At 37.0% G+C, this 18,761-nt stretch overlaps 1 protein-coding gene across 2 annotated transcripts in view; it reads right to left on the bottom strand.

Annotated features, from left to right (window-relative positions):
• Positions 1-735: 735 nt before the first annotated feature.
• Positions 736-18,761, bottom strand: part of ASRGL1 (asparaginase like 1) — a 21,667-nt gene continuing 3,641 nt past the window's right edge. For both annotated transcript variants that reach the window (XM_015816712.1, XM_015816713.2), the window contains exons 2-7: positions 17,465-17,667; positions 16,526-16,668; positions 11,378-11,532; positions 9,324-9,442; positions 8,580-8,690; positions 736-1,626 (exon numbers count right to left, since the gene is read on the bottom strand). In XM_015816712.1, coding sequence (XP_015672198.1) covers positions 1,397-1,626; positions 8,580-8,690; positions 9,324-9,442; positions 11,378-11,532; positions 16,526-16,668; positions 17,465-17,651 — 945 coding nt within the window. In that variant the 5' untranslated portion in view covers positions 17,652-17,667 and the 3' untranslated portion in view covers positions 736-1,396. The remainder of the gene's footprint in view (positions 1,627-8,579; positions 8,691-9,323; positions 9,443-11,377; positions 11,533-16,525; positions 16,669-17,464; positions 17,668-18,761) is intronic.

Raw genomic sequence — 18,761 nt, 5'->3', positions numbered from 1 at the left:
GATCAAAATAATAAATTATTGTTGGAAAATAAGAACTGTTAAGACTAGGTTTAATGGAAAGTGGGGGAGATAGACATCTCTCATAAGTCTAGAAAAGTAATATTTTAAATTTGTCTAGGAAAACATGAAAACCAAACATATAACTTATTGAACAAGACTTATGTGCAAAATAGCCTCTCCCTTACTTCTTATTTATATCCCTGATCTCAGTTATCAGAGCAATGAAATCTTGCCCCCTCCATCCCAATGTATCATCATAAATGTTGACTATGATTTTCTTTAAATTGTTGTGCTCCTGAGAATATGATACAATTAATTCCAGCCTGAAATCAACAGGTACAAACAAATTTATTATAAAACTAGCTGTACCCAGCCATGCGTTGCTGTGGCTGAGTCTGGTAAAAGCGTGTGTTGCTTTTACGTCCAACAGATGGTGCTGTTTTCAAAAAAGCATGTTTTACCTGTCACAGGTGTGACATCTATATAATATAGGTATATAAAAACACGCGCGTATTCGAATGCAACGTTGTGTCAAAATGTCAAAGCAATCAGTGAAGAACTTTCGGAGATTTAAAATTTTGAACAAACAAACATTTACATTTTTATTTATATAGATTATTTGGATTTTTACCCTGCTGCTTGGTTTTTCTTAAGAAATCATAGTCACAGAACAATAGATTTAGACCAATAATATGGACATCTACCCCACAATTCTTAATCACAAAACATTTTTGAAAAATCTCTATACAGAGAAACACATTTTTCATTTTCATTTCTTAATGTTTCAGAATGGGTTTTCCATAAAACACTATTGTAATTTCATAGAGAAAGCCTTAAAAGAAAACCATTCAAGTTTAGTTAAAGAGAGTAATTAATAGTGCAATGTAGGCTTGACACCCACCTCTCTCTTTGCGTTCAATAAAACATACTCCAGCTGTGGGTATGACCACAGCCCAAAACTTGATCTATCAGTTGCTTGTCTTTAATCAGTATTAAATAAGTTTGCTTTTTCCTTTATGTTTATATTTTAATGTATTTATAAACATGAGATAATGACATACAGATATTCCAGTACATAAAGTCCCCTCTACTATAATTATATTCATTTTCTGAATGATAAGCATACTCTTCAAGTTATCATTTGACACCATGCAGATGTATCACATATCAAGAAGCTGATGAAATTCCATCGAATACAAGTTTCTGAAGAACCTTTATTCAGAAGAATGAAAATGAAAATACATAATGAGTCAAAATTATTTGATCAATCAAATACAAATAGGAACTAAACATACATAATCTAGAATAAAAATTCTGATCGGATACTCTCTGCTCACAAGGCAGTAACCCTGGAAAAAGTGCTTGCCTTTTTCTGAGAGGGTGTCCTTCCTCATTTCTAGGATCCAATGGAGGCAAGAGCTTCTTCAACGGACTGTGTATTCCTCTCCCCAGTATAAATGCCAGACTGTAGCTGGTCATCCTTCACAACAGCCCAGGACATCTGGTTGGTAGAGAACTTAGCAGCCCACTCCCCTGAACTGCTAATAACAATGACGCCGCCTAAGCCTCCAACTCTGGTTTTCATACAATCTAGAGCAGCATCAGCAGCCTCTCCTGGTGATTTCCCTGAAAAATCAGAATATGAAACATGCCTTAATTTAAAAAGAAAGAAATGAAAGGTACACTTTAAATGAGTAAACTTTTTTTTTATATGTACTACTATTTAAATAGATAAACTATTTTAAATGGATAAACCAAGATACATTTTGCATTCTGCCAACAAACCTTTGAGGTAACTTTTGAAGGGGGTGCCTTCAAGTCAAGGTTTGACTCCTGGTGATGGCCTTGGCTAATCCTTTCAGTTTTCTTGGCAAAGCTTTCAGAAGTAGCTTGCCATTGCCCATTTCCTAAGGTTGAGATACAGTGACTAGCCCAAGATTACCCAGCTGGCTTTGTGCTTAAAAGTGGGAATAGAACTCATGCTCTCCCAGTTTCTAACTGGTGCCTGAACCACTACACCAAGCTGGCTCTCTTGAGGTAATTAACATTGATTAACAAAATACATGTCTGAAAGGAAGCATATCCAAAAAACTATGCCATTAATTCTATGAACAGAAGGGCTCTTTAGACTCGTGGCTTTCAAAACAAACACAGGGGGGGGGGAAGCTTTCCAATTCAGGTGGACGAACTTCTTTTGAAAGTGAAGAGCGCTTCAAAGGAGATTGTGATCTGACAGCTGTTCATCACAAAGGAAGCTGGGATGAAAATTTCCATTGAGGCTCCTCATTCCCATTGTTTGTGACTACTACATCTTTTTAGTTTGATTCAGTGGAAGGCTTCCTGCCCAAATCTAATTCAACGTATGTTTTCCTAGATTTGATTAATTCCTGACAATCATGCACCCTGCAGCTTAAATGACTACAAATGAAGTCTTCTAATAACTAAAATTATTCTGCCAGCTGTTTTAATGACAAAAAACTTTCTGTTACTGAAAAGAAGAGTGGATGAGTCTGGCTGTGTCATAGACATATAGGCTTACTTTTCTGGTTTTGTTTCCGCTCCCTTCCAAATGAATGGTTTAATAAAGATCGGTCATTAATATTCTGGACAACTTTCAAGAACATCATTTTATCACTGAGAAATAAGACTTCTATTATTAAGCTAATAGTAGCCTATTGAGCCTATTAAGCATGGCTACTATAATGCATGTTAACTCTGAACATTTTATTAAGTTCCAAGTGTACAGGAAGCTCAAAACAATAAACAAAATAAGAAAGCAAGAAGCATTTAATTAACTGTGTAATTAATTCAATGTCCAAAAACAAAAACTCATTGTGTGCGCAAAATAATTTCAATGCTATCTTTCAAGATTCTTTTTTTTCCCAATTTATAATCTTTATTTGGAAGTAAGCCACTTGACTTAAAAATATAAAATGATATCAGGTATGAAGTATAATCCAGGGGTCCTCAACCTTGGCAACTTTAAGACTTGTGGACTTCAACTCCCAGAATTTGATTTTCTTCTTCCTCCTAATAGAAATGAAACCCCAGAATGGAAACTATTCCTATGCTTATAAACCAGAGCCCCAGCCTTTAAAACGCCAAGAAAGAGGAAATATTCACTCTAGCAACAGCTGCTAGAGCAAAGTTTAGCTATTCTAATTCTGTGAGGGAGCAATTCAGTTCTTAACCTTCAGCTGAGCATATCCTTAGGCCACACTGAATTGCCTAACTTTATCTGAAAAATGCTGATTATATCATATATTTCTGTTATAATAGTCTAAACATGAACATAAGCCTACGCATCCATACTGATTGAAAGCTCTTCTTTGGCTGAAAATATTGAACCAATATTGCCAGCTAAAGTACCTTGAAGTGTGATTTAACGTGGAAACATTTCTTAGCTGTCTCACTGTTGCAGTAGGACCAGTTTATATTTTCCATGTTATCATATCAGACCTGTGTATATACACGGACATATCCATGCAAGCCAGAATCATGCTGAGAATCAATGTCATATTAATAGCAGCTACCAGCTTTCAGGTTATAAACCTCATGGCTGTTTTACAACAGATTCTGGAATATTTTCTTACCCAAATATTACTTCGACATTTTATATTTTATAACATTTTTTTAAAAGATGCTGAAAATGTATCCCACCCCTTCACATAAACTTCATTTATGTCAGGCTTCAGCAAAAAAAGCTAGCCCACTTGTGCTGTTTGTAAAAAACACAAACAAAAAAACAACAACTAAGCACTGTCAGATCTGGCCAATTCTAGACCAGGAAATCCCAGGACTAAGAACTCAGAAGTTCAAAAACAGGGACAACCATTTCTACATATCTAAGAAAGTGTTGCTGTGACTGTGCCTAGCCATTGGAAATCAAGCATGTCTCAGGAAGATTTTGTGTTTTCCTGATATTGCACAACTCTGTCTTGAAAGTTCTACAACAGAAGAAGTTTCTTCATTGCTTTTGTAAGGTTGCAGGAACACACAGTATCAGCCTATTTCCAGGGTTACGTTCAACTTCCTATAAACGGGCTTTCACTCACACTGCTGATTTTTTCTTCCTCCTCATCCCTGGAGCTCCCTATCTGCTCAAAGGATAGGAGTCACGCCTAAGAGCGGATTTAAAAGGAAAGAATCTGTTCTGCTGGCTGATGCTGTTCTAGATGGATACCACTGGACTTCAGTACCACTGCTACGATGAAAGCAGTGTTTTTCATATGGATTTCCTTTTTTTACTAATTGGAATAGTACTTCAATCCTCAAGATAGAATTATTGTAGAAGGAATTCTTTTTCCATACATGAAGATGTCTTAAGGAACTCACTGAATATCCTTTAATTCCTTCTTTAGTATTTAACTTAAAACTGGAACAATTTGCCTGTATTGTAAGGTAATTCAAAGAACATTTAGACATAAAAGTGGCTAACATAAAAAACAGCTTTTATATGCTGATAAAATATGCCATGTAGTAATTATAAATGTTCTACACTAAGATTTATTGATATGGTACAACAATATGGTATGTTGTCAGGCTATGCAGTTAACAGAAGCAACTCTCATACACTTCTGATAGGCTCCATTAAATCTATGGAAATTTGTTTGATTAGGTATCTTAAATATTTGGAAATAATTATTTCAAGAAAACTTTTTTCATTTGGAGATGAAAATATATTAGATTGTTTGTATCTGATTAGTGTTTATGACAGTAGTAAAGATTAAAGAACCGATGAGTAGACCAGTCTCTTGGAATCTCTTCAGATAAGATCAAGAGAGGAGATCACCCACATATACTGCATGCAGATAATTATTCCTTGTGAGGACACTGTAAGACAGTGGTTTTCTGCCACGTTTGAGTGCTGGGAAAGGACAGGAATCAGCCATAGCTGAAGGAGACTTTTGAAGACTGGAATCAGAAAATAGTAGCCACAATATCAACAATTCAGTAATGATGTCTGTTAATGAGGGTCTGCTTCTATGGATCAACTATGTCCAAAATATCTTATTGAAAAAATGTCAGATATAAAAGAAATTTTAGCTGACAAGATAGAGATGGTATCAAAAGTGGATTTACAACTGACAGGCCAAGAGAATGATTTAGAGAAAGGTTATTACATGGGATCTTTAAAAAAAACCTTTAAAAGAGAAATACAACGGAAAAATTAAGAGAGTAACCTGCATAGCTTTTTTCTATTTGAATTAGAAAAGAGGCTTATTAAAGCCTTGAAGAACTCTGTGCAATGGGACAAAGAAGAAACAAAGAGAAATCAAATCCTACAACTATATTTGACTGAACTACAAGTTAAGGCTATTAGAAGTAAAAGGAAGGAATATAAAATTGGTTGATCAAGTTTAAGCAAGATATGTTATTACTTTTGGTAACCCTTTATGGACTTTCTCATCACAACTGAAAAGATGATGCTTTATGGATTTGTCCATAAGAGAAGGGATGTTTATGGAATAAAGTGATAATTGTTTCTACCAATTAAAGGGGGTGAAGAATCACTACGTTTGTATTTGTTGTGATGAAGGTTGGAAGTCACTTCTCTATATATTTCTTTTTTCTTCCGTATATTCTTTCTTTTCTTTTTTTCTTGCATTTTTTACTCTTTTCTATTATCTTTTCTTTCAGATTTAGTATTAGATTTTACTATTATAATCAACATTATTTTATAAACAGATATAGAAATATATGAAAGTAGAACAATCCTATGAATATATGGGGTGTATATTGCAAAAATATACATTAACTCCTATGTTAGTACTCTTAACTTATTTTAAATAGATTGATTATTAAGAAATATGGGGGGAAAAACCCCTTATCAGGCCTACATAGTAGAACCTGAACCGCATAGTATAGATCACATCTACTTTTATTGAAATAGCTATAGTAACAGAATCTTGCAGGTCTGAATGTGCTTCCCCTCCCATTACTTTATTTTTGTGTGAACTAGAAAGAAGATTGTCCAAAACATTTTCTCCAATTAATTTCTTGACCTAGGCTGAAGCCCCAGTTATTTGACCATTGTCTCTTGTCTTCCTCTGGTCTTTAAGGGCCATTCCCTATGCCCCCTAGACCCCTATATTTTTTTTTAATCTAAACTGCAGTTTTTGATGGTTTTATGATTATTGCAGGTAGGTGGTCTTAGAAATCAGTCATAAAACAAACAAACACACTTTCATGCTTTTTAACTTTATCACTGGGCATATGTTTTAACTTTTGTTTAGCTTTTGTAGTGACATTGATGGTCCTTTTACAAGAAAAGACAGCATCACCCTAAATTGGCAGCAGTGGTGGGATTCAGCAGGTTCACACTACTTCAGCAGAACCGGTAGCTAATTTTTGTTGCCCAGGCCCAGAATGGCATCCACACAGAGAACCGGTTGTTCACAATCAGTCTAAGACTGATTGGCAGTCTTAGACTGTTTGTGTGTTCATTCTCTGCTTCTAAACAGGATCTCTATGGACAGAATGGAAAGATTGACCAATATTATTCTGTGTGATCAAGGTTTACTGCTGCATTTAAAAACTGAGCTGATGCTTTAAAAAGGCTATTATACGTATGGGTTTGTTTTCTGTGTTTATTTTTCTTTCTGTATTCCTTTCTCTCTATTTATTAAGGCAATTTGTAAAGAAAGTTTGACTTTCCAGTCTCTCCTTCAGTTCTAAAATTTCCTAGTGGTCTCCAATCAAGCCTCAGCCAAGGTTAGCTAGACAACATCATCTACAGTAATAAAGAATACAAAACATACATGATTTATTTTAAATTCCTATCCAGCCATGAGGCTTTCTTTGTGACTCTGAGCCTGTCTCAGCCTAATCTATCACACAAGATCATAGTGAAGATAAAGGTGGTTGAACAAGTGCCAGATATTATGCCTTGAGTATCTGAGAGAGGAATGTTTTAATCTAATCCTCCCAAAGAAACAGAAGCAACCTTCTCTGCATCCCATAACTAAAAAGCTAAAACAGGGGGCCCTTGAGGCAGCAAACTCTTATTTAAAACACAATTGTTATCTGATCCCAATGCAGACAACCTTTCATGTGAGAGGAAATGATGTTCCAAATTAATGTGGCTAAACATTTGCTGTCAAGTTGCATAAAACAGAGATCAAGTGTTCTTTAATAAGAGAGCCAGGAGATCAAGGGCTTTGCAGACAATATATCTACCAACATTGTTTTGCAATTCAACATTTTCTGTGAAAACTCTTTGAAGTTCTCAAGTAACACAAATTTGCAACAGAATCACACTTTTCCCTGTAAGTAACTATATTCAGGAAAAAAGATTGGATTAACATGTGTACAGACTGTAATAGAAGTCAAGTGTTTAGATAACCCAAAAGGTAAAGTTTTCCATGGTCAACCATAGTTAGATTATGTTATGGTCACATGAACATCCTATTGCCAGCTTTTATCAGCACTCTTCCACATCAATATTCAGATTAGAACATTTGCTTTCAATGAATGTATTATATTTAAACAGAAGTCAGAGAAAAAAATGGTACTTAAAACAGATTTAAAAGACTTCAGCAGTGAGTAATCTAAACTCTTCAAGCATGTTTGTTGCTGATTGTGAAAGTATGACATGAACATTTTACAGTCATGCTTTTTTACTTATAACCAACACTTCATTGCATGTAACTATTTTTTAAAATAGGATTGTTCCAGTACATGTTGGTAGAATGTCACCTTAGAGTGATTAGACTGAAATCAACACAAATATCTGAAAAGAGAAAATGCTGTTGTTTGGAGATGATCCCTGAGGCCAGCTGTCATTAGCTTGGTAACATCCAAATATATTTCAATTCCTATAATTCCCATCCAGGATGGCTTCATGGAGAGCACTAGACTGGAAAAGACTGACCTAAAATATTAAATTGTTTCATCTTCTCTTTACCAATTCCATCAGTTACACAAATACAAGGTGCAAGGAGCCTTGTGTTAGTTTATTTGATATACTAATAAAGCCAATAGATGTTCAAGATAACAAATAAAATTCATGTAAAAATAGAATGATTCAACATTCTCCAAACAAAACTTAAAAAATGAAGGAGCTGGAATATTTCTTGCAGTAAAACCATAAATTGGCATTAAAAATACTTAAAACTTGACAAATAGGAAAGGCCACTAATGATGACTGCTGATAGCAGAAAACTTCATAGGCCCTTTACTCTGAATGGCAAATTAGAGCCCCAAACATTGGCCCGTTAAGAGTAGCAGATGCTAGAACAAGCATCTGAATTTATATCAGATTGCATTTATGTGTATTAGCTCCAAAATCACTGTTTGTTGCATGTCCAACGTGCTTCCAACATGATGCATCCTCAGACTGAAATAACCAACGACCCTGTTCATCAACTCACTGGGTGAAATATTACTCCTTCATGCTTTATATCAGGGATCTTCAAACTTGGCCCTTTTATGACTTGTGGACTTCAACTCCCAGAATTCCTCAGCCAGGCATGCTGGCTGAGGAATTCTGGGAGTTGAAGTCCACAAGTCATAAAAGGGCCAAGTTTGAAGATCCCCTGCTCTATATAATGTACAACTTCTGGAACATCAGGATATACCTTGCTCCATATGGTAAAGAGTAAGTCTTGCCAGAATCACTTTCATAATGCTCTCTCCATGGCCAGTGGTGGAGGTGGCACCAACGCTATTATCTGCATAACCACCACTTCCTAGGAAAGAAAAAGATAAAAAAAACAGCATTTTAGTAACCCATTTCTCCAATCAATATCTATGTATTACATGGTATAGGCCAGGGATAGTATCAACTATATTTTGGGGTCCTATTAACAATGAAGGGGCTCAAGCAGAATGCAATTGCCTCAACTTTCATGAAATTATAAAGAGAAGGTAAACGGTGGAAAAGAACACCCCCACCCAATGCGCCCCCAGAAAAGAACGCCTACGAGGCTGTTTCCATGAGAAAAGCATGTTCAGAGAACATATTTTAGTATCTGAACAAACATTCTCAAAATATTTCACACTTTCCACTCCATCAACTTATCTCGATATATGGCATTTCCTAAAAGCTATGAAATCATCTCATCTTAAGAAAACATGCCGTTCAATAAAAATAGCTTTGTTTGAACGACAAACCAAACAGTTGCTTGCTGGTTCCACTTCAGTACTTTACATTTTCCCTGTTCAGATTTAAAAGGATCTGGTTCTATGTGGAGCAGGGATGGCCTCCAGAAGACCTACAAACTCTTATTATCTCTGGAATGCAGTCACTGAGCATTATGAAATCATTACTGGCCACGTGCATTTTATGAGAATGAGAAGACGCATCTATGGTATTGTTCTACCTATGCATGCTGTATCACCAACGCGGCCAAGCCGTTTGTTAGTAAGTCCTCCTGTTGATGTTGCACAAGCTACATTTCCTGCACTGTCGATAGCAACCGCTCCAACTGTTCCAAGGTCTCTGCCAAAAATAGCATTTCAGACAATTAGCTGCAGATCTCAAAGCATTTGACAAACAAACACAGCATCTGTTAGCATAGGTAGCTATTTTTCAAGTATGAAATGACAATAGGCCGTCTTCAGACTGAAGCCATGAGTCTCCAAGCAGGTTCACTTAGAGCATTTAGCAAAGCAACACAGCCAGGTTACTGCACTATGGGGTTTATACTTAAGCTGCCACAGACTTTAACTTATGTAAAATTATTAGAATCCCAGATTTCTACTCAGCTTAAAGAAGGGGTCTTCAAGCTTGGCCCTTTTATGACTCGTGGACTTCAACTCCCAGAATTCCTCAGCCAGCGTGCCTGGCTGAGGAATTCTGGGAATTGAAGTCCACGAGTCATAAAAGGGCCAGGTTTGAAGATCCCTGGCTTAAAGTTTTTCCTCCTTTCTCACAAATGGCCTTTGACAGCTTGGATAAATAGGATCTTTCTTGTGGACTACGATCATTCTCATTTTCTTGCAATTGCTTTGGGCTGCTACGGCTACTAAATCCCACAAATTGCAATTCTATCATTAAAATAAATGAAAAGTCCATATTTTTAACAACAAAATCCTTCCAGATCAGTTCAAATACCTGTTTAAATGACTGGTCTCAAACGCAAATCATTACAAATGCTGCAGGACTGGATAATTAGACCAAAGGCTACAACACTGAGGTCATTTTATATATTGATAGAACTGTCTCTCAAAATCTTGTGAAGTGCATCAAAAAGAATTGCAGCACACAATTGTACGACACCTCTCTCATTCTCTCAGTACCTTTCCAGTGCTGTTGATGCTTAATTAACAGATGTGCAACAAGGCTGCCTCTATCTTTCTGAAGAGCAATTTTTATGTGAACTGAGATCTGTGGAGAACATAGTGCAAGCAGAACCTGCTTTCTCTCTCGTTCCACAAGATGCAAAGAGAGGTGGTGTGAAGCAATGCCATGTATTGACAATAGTGAATTTCAACAGCCATAATCATAGCTGTGTCGTTTTGTTAACACTGGAGTTTGGCATGTAGCTGCACAGAGACCAGCTGCAATAGGGAAGGCATTATCCCACCCCATTCCTTCCACAGCTGGTTCCAGGTTTGCAGATCCCACCATTGTTCTCCTACGCAAGGCCTCCCTTCCAGCTGAAGTGCCCTGGGAGGGTGAAGGAACACGGCCATCGCAGTGAGGGTCGAAGCCAAAACTTGATCCTCCTGCCATTCATTGCCGCAGATTACAAATTTAGAATATGATACACCCGGGTAGGGTAGGGTAGCTGCACTCTTAGCCTTGCACTTCACAGCCAAGACTGCCACATACCTCCCGATTAAGGCTTTAAAGGGAAAAACACAGCTCCATTCCTGAGTTGGGCTGTGATAGTGCAAAAGTGCAGGGCTAGGAGTTGCTATCCAGTCTGTCCCACCAGGTACAGAGTCACAGTTTCCATTCTAAACTGGTACCAAAGAAATGCTACAACAGGGGTCTTCAAACTTGGCCCTTTTATGACTTGTGGACTTCAATTCCCACAAGTCCACAAGTCATAAAAGGGCCAAGTTTGAAGAGCCCTGTGCTACAACAATGGCAGGTGCAGCCATCTCTCAGCCTGCACCACCAAAGCCATTAAGTCTGAGCCTCTTCTACATTGGCATCCTTCTGCACTACACTACTACTGCCTGTCACTCTCAGGCTACAAGGTGTGAGCTGCAGTTTTGAGATCTTGCTCCAAACCCAGTTTCTTGTTTCACACAGCCACAAAAGTTAAGAGGAAGACAGGAGAAATTGCATGTAGCAGCTTCCAGTAGTTCACATTCAGAAGAAATACTCCCTCTGAATTTGGGGGGAGAGATTATGTGGGTTGATTGCCCTCTTTAATTTAATTCTCTTCATTCAAGCAGACAGAACACCAATACTGATAGTTACTTTTGACATTCTTGAGGGTTCCAGTCAGCCTCAAGGTTTTTCTTCCACCTCTCCAATGACCTTTCAGTGATTAATTTTTCTCCAGGAACCTCAGGAATTCCCATGGCCCTAGCAAAAGCAGAGGCCCCTTGGTCAGTCAGCAACATGTGGTCCGTCTGAAGGAAAGAGGAGAGAAGCAGCCACTCAAATTGCTGCACAAATCAGTTTCAAGCCATGTACATACTACCAAATAGAATGGCATTTCAGCAGTGTCCTGTATTTAATGTTGTTTGCCAAATACTTGCTGCAAATGCTATAGCAGTGGTGGCAAACCTATGGCATGGGTGCCAGAGGTGGCACTTAGAGCCCTCTCTGTGGGCACGCATGCCGTCGCCTCAGTCCTAGGCCTTCAGCTGGGTTTTATAAAACTTTTTCGCTTTAGGCCTCCGCCAAAAAAAAAAAAGGTTCAATCAGTCAATTTCAACTTCTCGCAGGGAAAAAAAATGTCTTGCAAATTTGGAATTGATTGATTGAACTTTTTAATCCCACACAGTCTGCCGTTACCACTGCAGCCACGCCCACCCAATGCACCACGCCCACCCAATGGGCCACACCCACCCAGCACTCGACGATGCATAAGTGGGTTTTGGGTTGCAGTTTGGGCACTCGGTCTCTAAAAGGTTCGCCATCACTGCTATAGCACAAAGAAGGAGGTGCACATTTAAATACCTTCATTCATTTCTGCCTTCACTTAGAGAAAAATCCTGAACCTGAGTAAGAATGCCACCAGAAATTGATGATGTGTCAACATAATTTTGATTTCTTTATTTAATTCCAGGGATAGAATTACACATCTACTTTCAAGAGAGGTATGAAAGAGATGGATGATGTTTTTGCAATAGTGTTTTTTTAAAAAAAAAAAATCCAGAAGAAAATCTGTGGAGAAAATCTCTGGAGAAGAGCTGAACAACTTGTCAAGGGAAAAGATTCGGTCCTCTGTAGCTTTATGCTCACTTCTAAGGTATGTTCAATGCAAGAAACCGCAGAATTTTATGTTGATGTGAAGCAGAACACCTTGAAACAGAACTGGGTTTTTTTTTTAGCCATGCAGAAATTGGGACTTTCCTTTGCTGAACTTCTATTGCAAGATGCTCCCGTCTTTCACATTGCCTTCAAGCTGAAGGCAGTTTCATAAGGACATACACCATTTATGCCACTTCTCTTCAAGTATCCCAGTTGTGTCCCCTGATTTTATTATATCGCACTCTACCTAATAACCTGCTCATAACATATGCCAATTGTTTCTTTTGTTAAGGAAAGTGCCACCAATGATACTAGGATCACAGTGTGTGTGTGTGTGTGTGTGTGTGTGTGTGTGTGTGTGTGTAGGCACAGTGTGTAAACTTTGCTACTGTACTAAACCCTTTGTACTATCATGCACTATCATGACAAGTTTCCTGGGATTAAGGAAATAAAAGTATTTATTTTGTTGGAGATCATTTTGAACAAACAAAACTTGTGAATCCCCAACAACAGGCAACAGAGATTGCCAGGTGCTGGAGTCCCATGCTGAGAGCCATAAATCAACTTATGTAAGGCAGAAGGATTATAAAGACAGTTTATTCTTATGAGTCTAGAATGTTCCACACCTGTAGAAAAAAAAAATGCCTTGTGCACTACTGCCCTCTTCTGCTTTTGCTTTCAAAAGAAACTCAACAGCTTTCATGTGAAAAGAAAGTCACTTTACGTTCAATGGGCCTAATTTTCAGACAGCATATATAATACAATAATTAATATTCTTAGCGACTAGACATTCAAATAAAAATAATTTTGGGATAAAGCAGTACATTTATTAGCCAACTGAAGGCATATGTGACACTTCATTGTTTTTAAATGAATTGCTAGAAGCATTTCAAAAAGATCCTAAGCTTTGGGTGGCATATTGTTATCCATATGTAAAATGTGTTAATTTTAGTTGAATTCATGCTCCCAATTCAAAAATACATAGCTTTATACATATACACACTTAAAAGACAGCAATAAAACCTGTATTATATTTTTAATTATAAAAGTAAATCATTGAAAATATATGAAAATTTAAGAAATTGTTTGCATATATTTCATCTTCAGCTTGCTTAACAAGCATGAGATTTCATTTAATTCCCACTGTATATATATACCTAGCTTTTGCTGAAGTCTTCTTGTGAATCTAAAAAGCTACTCTCTTGAACTGTTATAAACTATATGCTTTAATTATGAAAAACCCAAGGTTCAGTTTTACATTTGTAACAGTCCAAAATACTGGATAAATTGAATCTGCCAATACAGTGTCCCTGACACTTTACTTAAAGAATTGTGCATAGCAGGGGGTAAAATGGCTCCAGGATGCATGTAGCTCAGTGGTTCTCAACCTTTTTAATGCCGCGACCCCAACCGGTCGTAAGTCGAGGACTAAACCAGTCGTAAGTCGAGGACTAAACTGGTCGTAAGTCGAGGACTACCCAACCGGTCGTAAGTTGAGGACTTTCCCTGCCTGGGAGCGCCGCGCATGCGTGGTTCCGCCCCCTGCGCCGGCCGAGGCGTAGCTGGCAAGCGGCAGAGACGGAGCAGGCCGACCACCAGCTGGCCCAGCCCAAGGGCCATGGCACCCGCCGAAAAAGGGGGAAAAATGGCAGACAAAAAAAATGGTGGACAAAAAAAATGGCGGACAGCCTTGCTTGGCGACCCCCATGAAATGGTCGATCGACCCCAAATGGGGTCCCGACCCACAGGTTGAGAACCACTGATGTAGCTGAATGTGAATATAACCAAGAATATGGAAAATGTTTTCCTGCATTCCGTTGGAATCTTGGTTTTTGGGCTATTAAATATTACTTAAAACTAGATATTAAAAATGTTGTAATGTTGTTATTTAGTTAATTGCATTCTACCTTCTTCAGATTTTTCTCAAAGCTTAGCATGGAGTGTGGGGGCATCGCAGAATGTATGTTTATTAATCAGGCATACATCAGGAGTTACAAATTCATATTATAGTAATTGCAACTTTTGTTTAGTACAGAGATGGGCAACTTTTTGCTCTTGTTTTTGTCATACAGCAGAGGATCTACAGAATGTTCAGGTATCTTTCTTTTTTTAGTGAGCTAACACTGAACAAATTGCAAGTTAATTTAAAGATTGCAATGTAACATCCATGTTTGTACAATATCTTCTGTGCATACCTCCCTAAAATGAATGTGAATTGGCTCCAAACATGCTAGATTTTTCAGTGCAAGTCATGAAAATGTCTCTATGGGCGCCTCCATATTTTGGTAGATTTCTAGATGCTATCATTTTAATACAGTAGATCTATCCTGAGGAATTAAAAGCTTGTGAAACTGCCTGACTTAATGAATAGGATCTCAAAGGATTGCTTAACAAGGTAGCCTCAAGAATGTTGCTTGTCCAAATCCTCTTGAGTCAGTAGAGGGAGCTAATATGGTGCCCTGATAGGATACGAAGCCTTGATCATTTTAGAAACATATATGGTACAGCAGAACAACACTCTCAAAGAACCAAGCAGAATTTGTAACAAAGATTTTAATAACGTGATTACCATTTGACATTTTTAAAAGGAATGCCACATTTCAATTTTTCACAAGTTAGAAAGCTTAAAATCTCTACTAAGATAAAATAAATCTTCCCACATTAACACATGATAGTAATATGCTTTTATATGTGGGACACGGAATGTATCAACAGCACAGGGCATTCAATCTGTTTTTAACCGGACTGCTTTTAAATTCCCCTTTTAAAGTATATATTCTCCCTGTAATGATATCTTTATTTTTTGCAAACTTGGAGCACCTCCAAATCTACCAACACTTCTACTTTGTGCATAGATTGTACAGTTTTGACTTCACAAACACAAAGGAAAAAGGAGTATGCTAAAAGTATATGCATAGTCTAGCACAATTAGTGCAAAGCATGACATAAAATGCTAGAAAGCTTAAAGTGTAGTAGAAAGGTGCTGGAATATTCTGGAATATATTAAGAAAAAGACTATAGGAGTTCAAGCACTTTCTTGTACGTTATAGTTAAAAAGATGTTTAATGTATCAGAGGCTAAGATACATGTGAATAGAAAAGTGAAACTCCAAATATTTTAAGTTCAGAAGCAAACTCAGCTACATTGAACATAAAATTTCATGCAGGAAAATACTGTTCTCAGGATAGTCCGGGAAATCATAGGCTAAGAATTTGGTATAGTTCAGCTGCTTGAACATATTCTTGGGAAGTGACCGACTATAATTTAAAGCTACTGTAATTTATCCTATTTTGTTCACTTTTGTCTGGATATACTCTTTAATTGCTTATTTGAAGATAAGAAAATTTAATTGCTGGTCAGCATTTTTATAGAAGATAAACCAATAAAATTAGTAAAGGAAAGTCTAATCTTAAATTTATTAGGTGATATAGGTAAAAGCAATAACCTTTGAAAAGGCATTTTGGCAACTGCAGTTGAATACACCTGGAGCACTTCAAATTAGGGAAAGCCCTTATAAGTGCATTTAAACCCCTGAAAAATCCATTTAAGATTATAGGAGATTATTATGCTCTCTATTAGCCACTGAGCACTTACATACCATTACCAACCCTAAATAAAAATAGTCTGCCTGCCTTTAAGTTCATGGCCTCTTAGAGTGATTGCAATTTCTTCTAACAAGCTATAAAATTTGTTCTATGCACAACATGGCAACAAGGAGGAAGAATAGACTATGCCACTACAGAATACAGGGGTATTGTGTTTAACATCCCAAGAGCGAACAAGCTTTTTGCAAGCAGAACACACGAAAGAGAAACATCTGAGTCTAGCCCAAGAATGGGGAGCTTGTGATCTACCAGATGTGACTGAACCTTAATTCTAAACATCATTAACTGTTTGGCTCTGCTGGATGGTAGTACCAATTCTAGCATTTAGCAACGTTTGGCAGGTCAGAGGCTCCCTTTTACTGGCCAAGCTATATACCAGCTTTCTGTTTATATGAAACCATTAAAAAACGCAATTATCACCTGGATTGCAGCATTTCTTCCTATTATATCTTTATACAAGGCCAGAGGTCACAAAGCACCATAGTACTTCAATCAAACCACAAAGGGAAACTGATTTTGCTGAAGATCACCCTTGGCATACCTTTTCCATTACAAGACGAGCAAGCTTTATTGGGTTAGAAATACATTTCACGGCTGATACTGCTCCTGAGGCTAGATTTTTCCCATCCATGATAATAGCATCCATTTCTACTTCACCCTTCTCATTTAACACAGAGCCACAACCTAGGAATCAAGTAGAAAAGATATTAATATACCAACATGAAGCTAAACAATTTTACACTATTTTAATTCATTTGTTGTTCAATACTCTTTAAATGACAACTTTTACGATATTAAAATCCTTGCAGGATTTAGTGTGAATTAGTGAACTAGTGTAATTAGTGTGAATCCTAACAGTATATATAAAAATTCTGTACCTTTTCTGTTCATGATATATATCTCATCCCTCACATATCAGAATATCTACTGCAAAGCTTGTTTTTAAAAAAAAAAAAAACCTGAGGAAATTGGAATATATATGCTTTGTCAATAATATAAACAGTAATGTCAATAAAAGTAACACTAATAAAAAAACTATACTTAGTAAAAGTAATACTAATAAAAACTATATCTATGATCAAAATTTCATTCCCATTTAATGTTTTGCAGCTTGAAATTTAAAGCACCAAATGCCAAACATACTTGGCACAATCCTGAAGAATAGGGATTTTGTTTAAAGCAAAATAATATTTTAGGATTTGTGGATTTTTAAGCATTCATTTAATTAGATATTGAAAATACCTTTTGTATAAATTTCCTTTAAAACTAATTGGAGGATATATCCTTGAACAGCATTCATCCTAGCAAGAAATTAGCAGGTAAGGAAATGAAGGGATGTGAAAGATAATTTCACCTTTTTGATTCCCACAATTGAGGCTGTTATTAAGGGCATACAAAAATGGAGTAAAAGAAAGAAAAAAGATGTCTGCTACAAAGAACTGGGTAGTAAGAATTTCAGTTTGGAAAATTAAAAAGTTACCTGCATTAAAATGTGGATCATCTTCCATTAATACCACAGCTTCTTCAACTGCATCTAATGCAGTTCCTCCTTGTTTAAGGATACTGTAACCTTTCAATGCTGCTCTGATGACACCAGAACGACTTCCATCTTCCCGCTCTTTAAAGATGCGACCAGCTCCACCATGAACAACAATAACTGGCTTCATGCTGTTGAATGTTTTTCTGGTTAAAAGAATGTAATTATTCCTTGGAACTATATTTTCTTAAGGAGTGAGTGTCAAAGTCCAGTCTTATGCTCTTGAGTTCCAATGAACTTCCTTAGTTAATAATCACATTGTAACATTTTTTAACAGGCTTATGGTCTTTGTTAATCGCTTAGAAGTGCTGTGCGCATACAAAGTTTGAAGTATGTCTTCTGAAAATTTTGAAGTATGTGCAAGCTGCATATATTTGAGGCATATATAATCTTAAAAATTATTTAGCAGATACCTGTTATTTTTTTTAAAAAAAAATTACATTAGTTGATTTTTCAGTTAGACTAAAATGTCTTTAGTCAATGATTCTAATAAACTACTTCATCAGTATCCTAATTACTATTCCTATTAAAAGCATTAAAGCATGATGTGCACTCCATCATTCTTTTGTGTTTTATTATGTCAACGATCTATGAATAATCTGTATGCCTGGCCTCCTGGTTGAAACAGGAAGTGTTTCACAAATGTTTACATTTATCAAGAAAAGTGTACAATCCTAGGGTTGAGTTTACAAGCTGAACTAAACCACACTGTGGTCTGCAATTTAGTATTCGGTGTAAACCCACTACTATAATTTAGTAGTACAAATAATCCATGATATTATGGCTTATACTGAACTATAATTTCAAAATCCTGGCTTAGCATGATGTGTGAAGCTAATCAATACCTTACTTTTTATCTAGATTTATACAATTCAAATAGCGTAAGATGCATCAATTGGTGAAAAAACCTTAATCAATTTTCACAACTTTCTAGGGCATGAGCCCTACCTTCTAGCTTAGAAAACTCTTTTCAGCAGTTTAGTATGGCTTCCATCAATGCAATTGATCGTATCTGTCAGTCTTTTATTGAAAATTCTAAGTGTGGAGGACTTCCGGTGGCAGGCGATTTCGCTGGTCGCAGCTGTTTGCTGCCTCCCGCCTGTTTTGCGTAAAAGCCGGTTTGACAGCCAGCATCAGCTGTCAAACGGCTTGATACCTTTCCCCTGGGCATAAGGGGATAGGTGAGCTGCCCGGGGTAGGAGTTGAGTTCCCGAGTCGTCCTATATGGACGATGTAGGCG

Source organism: Protobothrops mucrosquamatus, unplaced genomic scaffold (assembly GCF_001527695.2).
Source record: "Protobothrops mucrosquamatus isolate PMUCROS unplaced genomic scaffold, P.Mucros_1.0 scaffold484, whole genome shotgun sequence".
Lineage (NCBI taxonomy): Eukaryota > Metazoa > Chordata > Lepidosauria > Squamata > Viperidae > Protobothrops > Protobothrops mucrosquamatus.
This window is presented reverse-complemented; position numbering and strand designations above follow the sequence as displayed.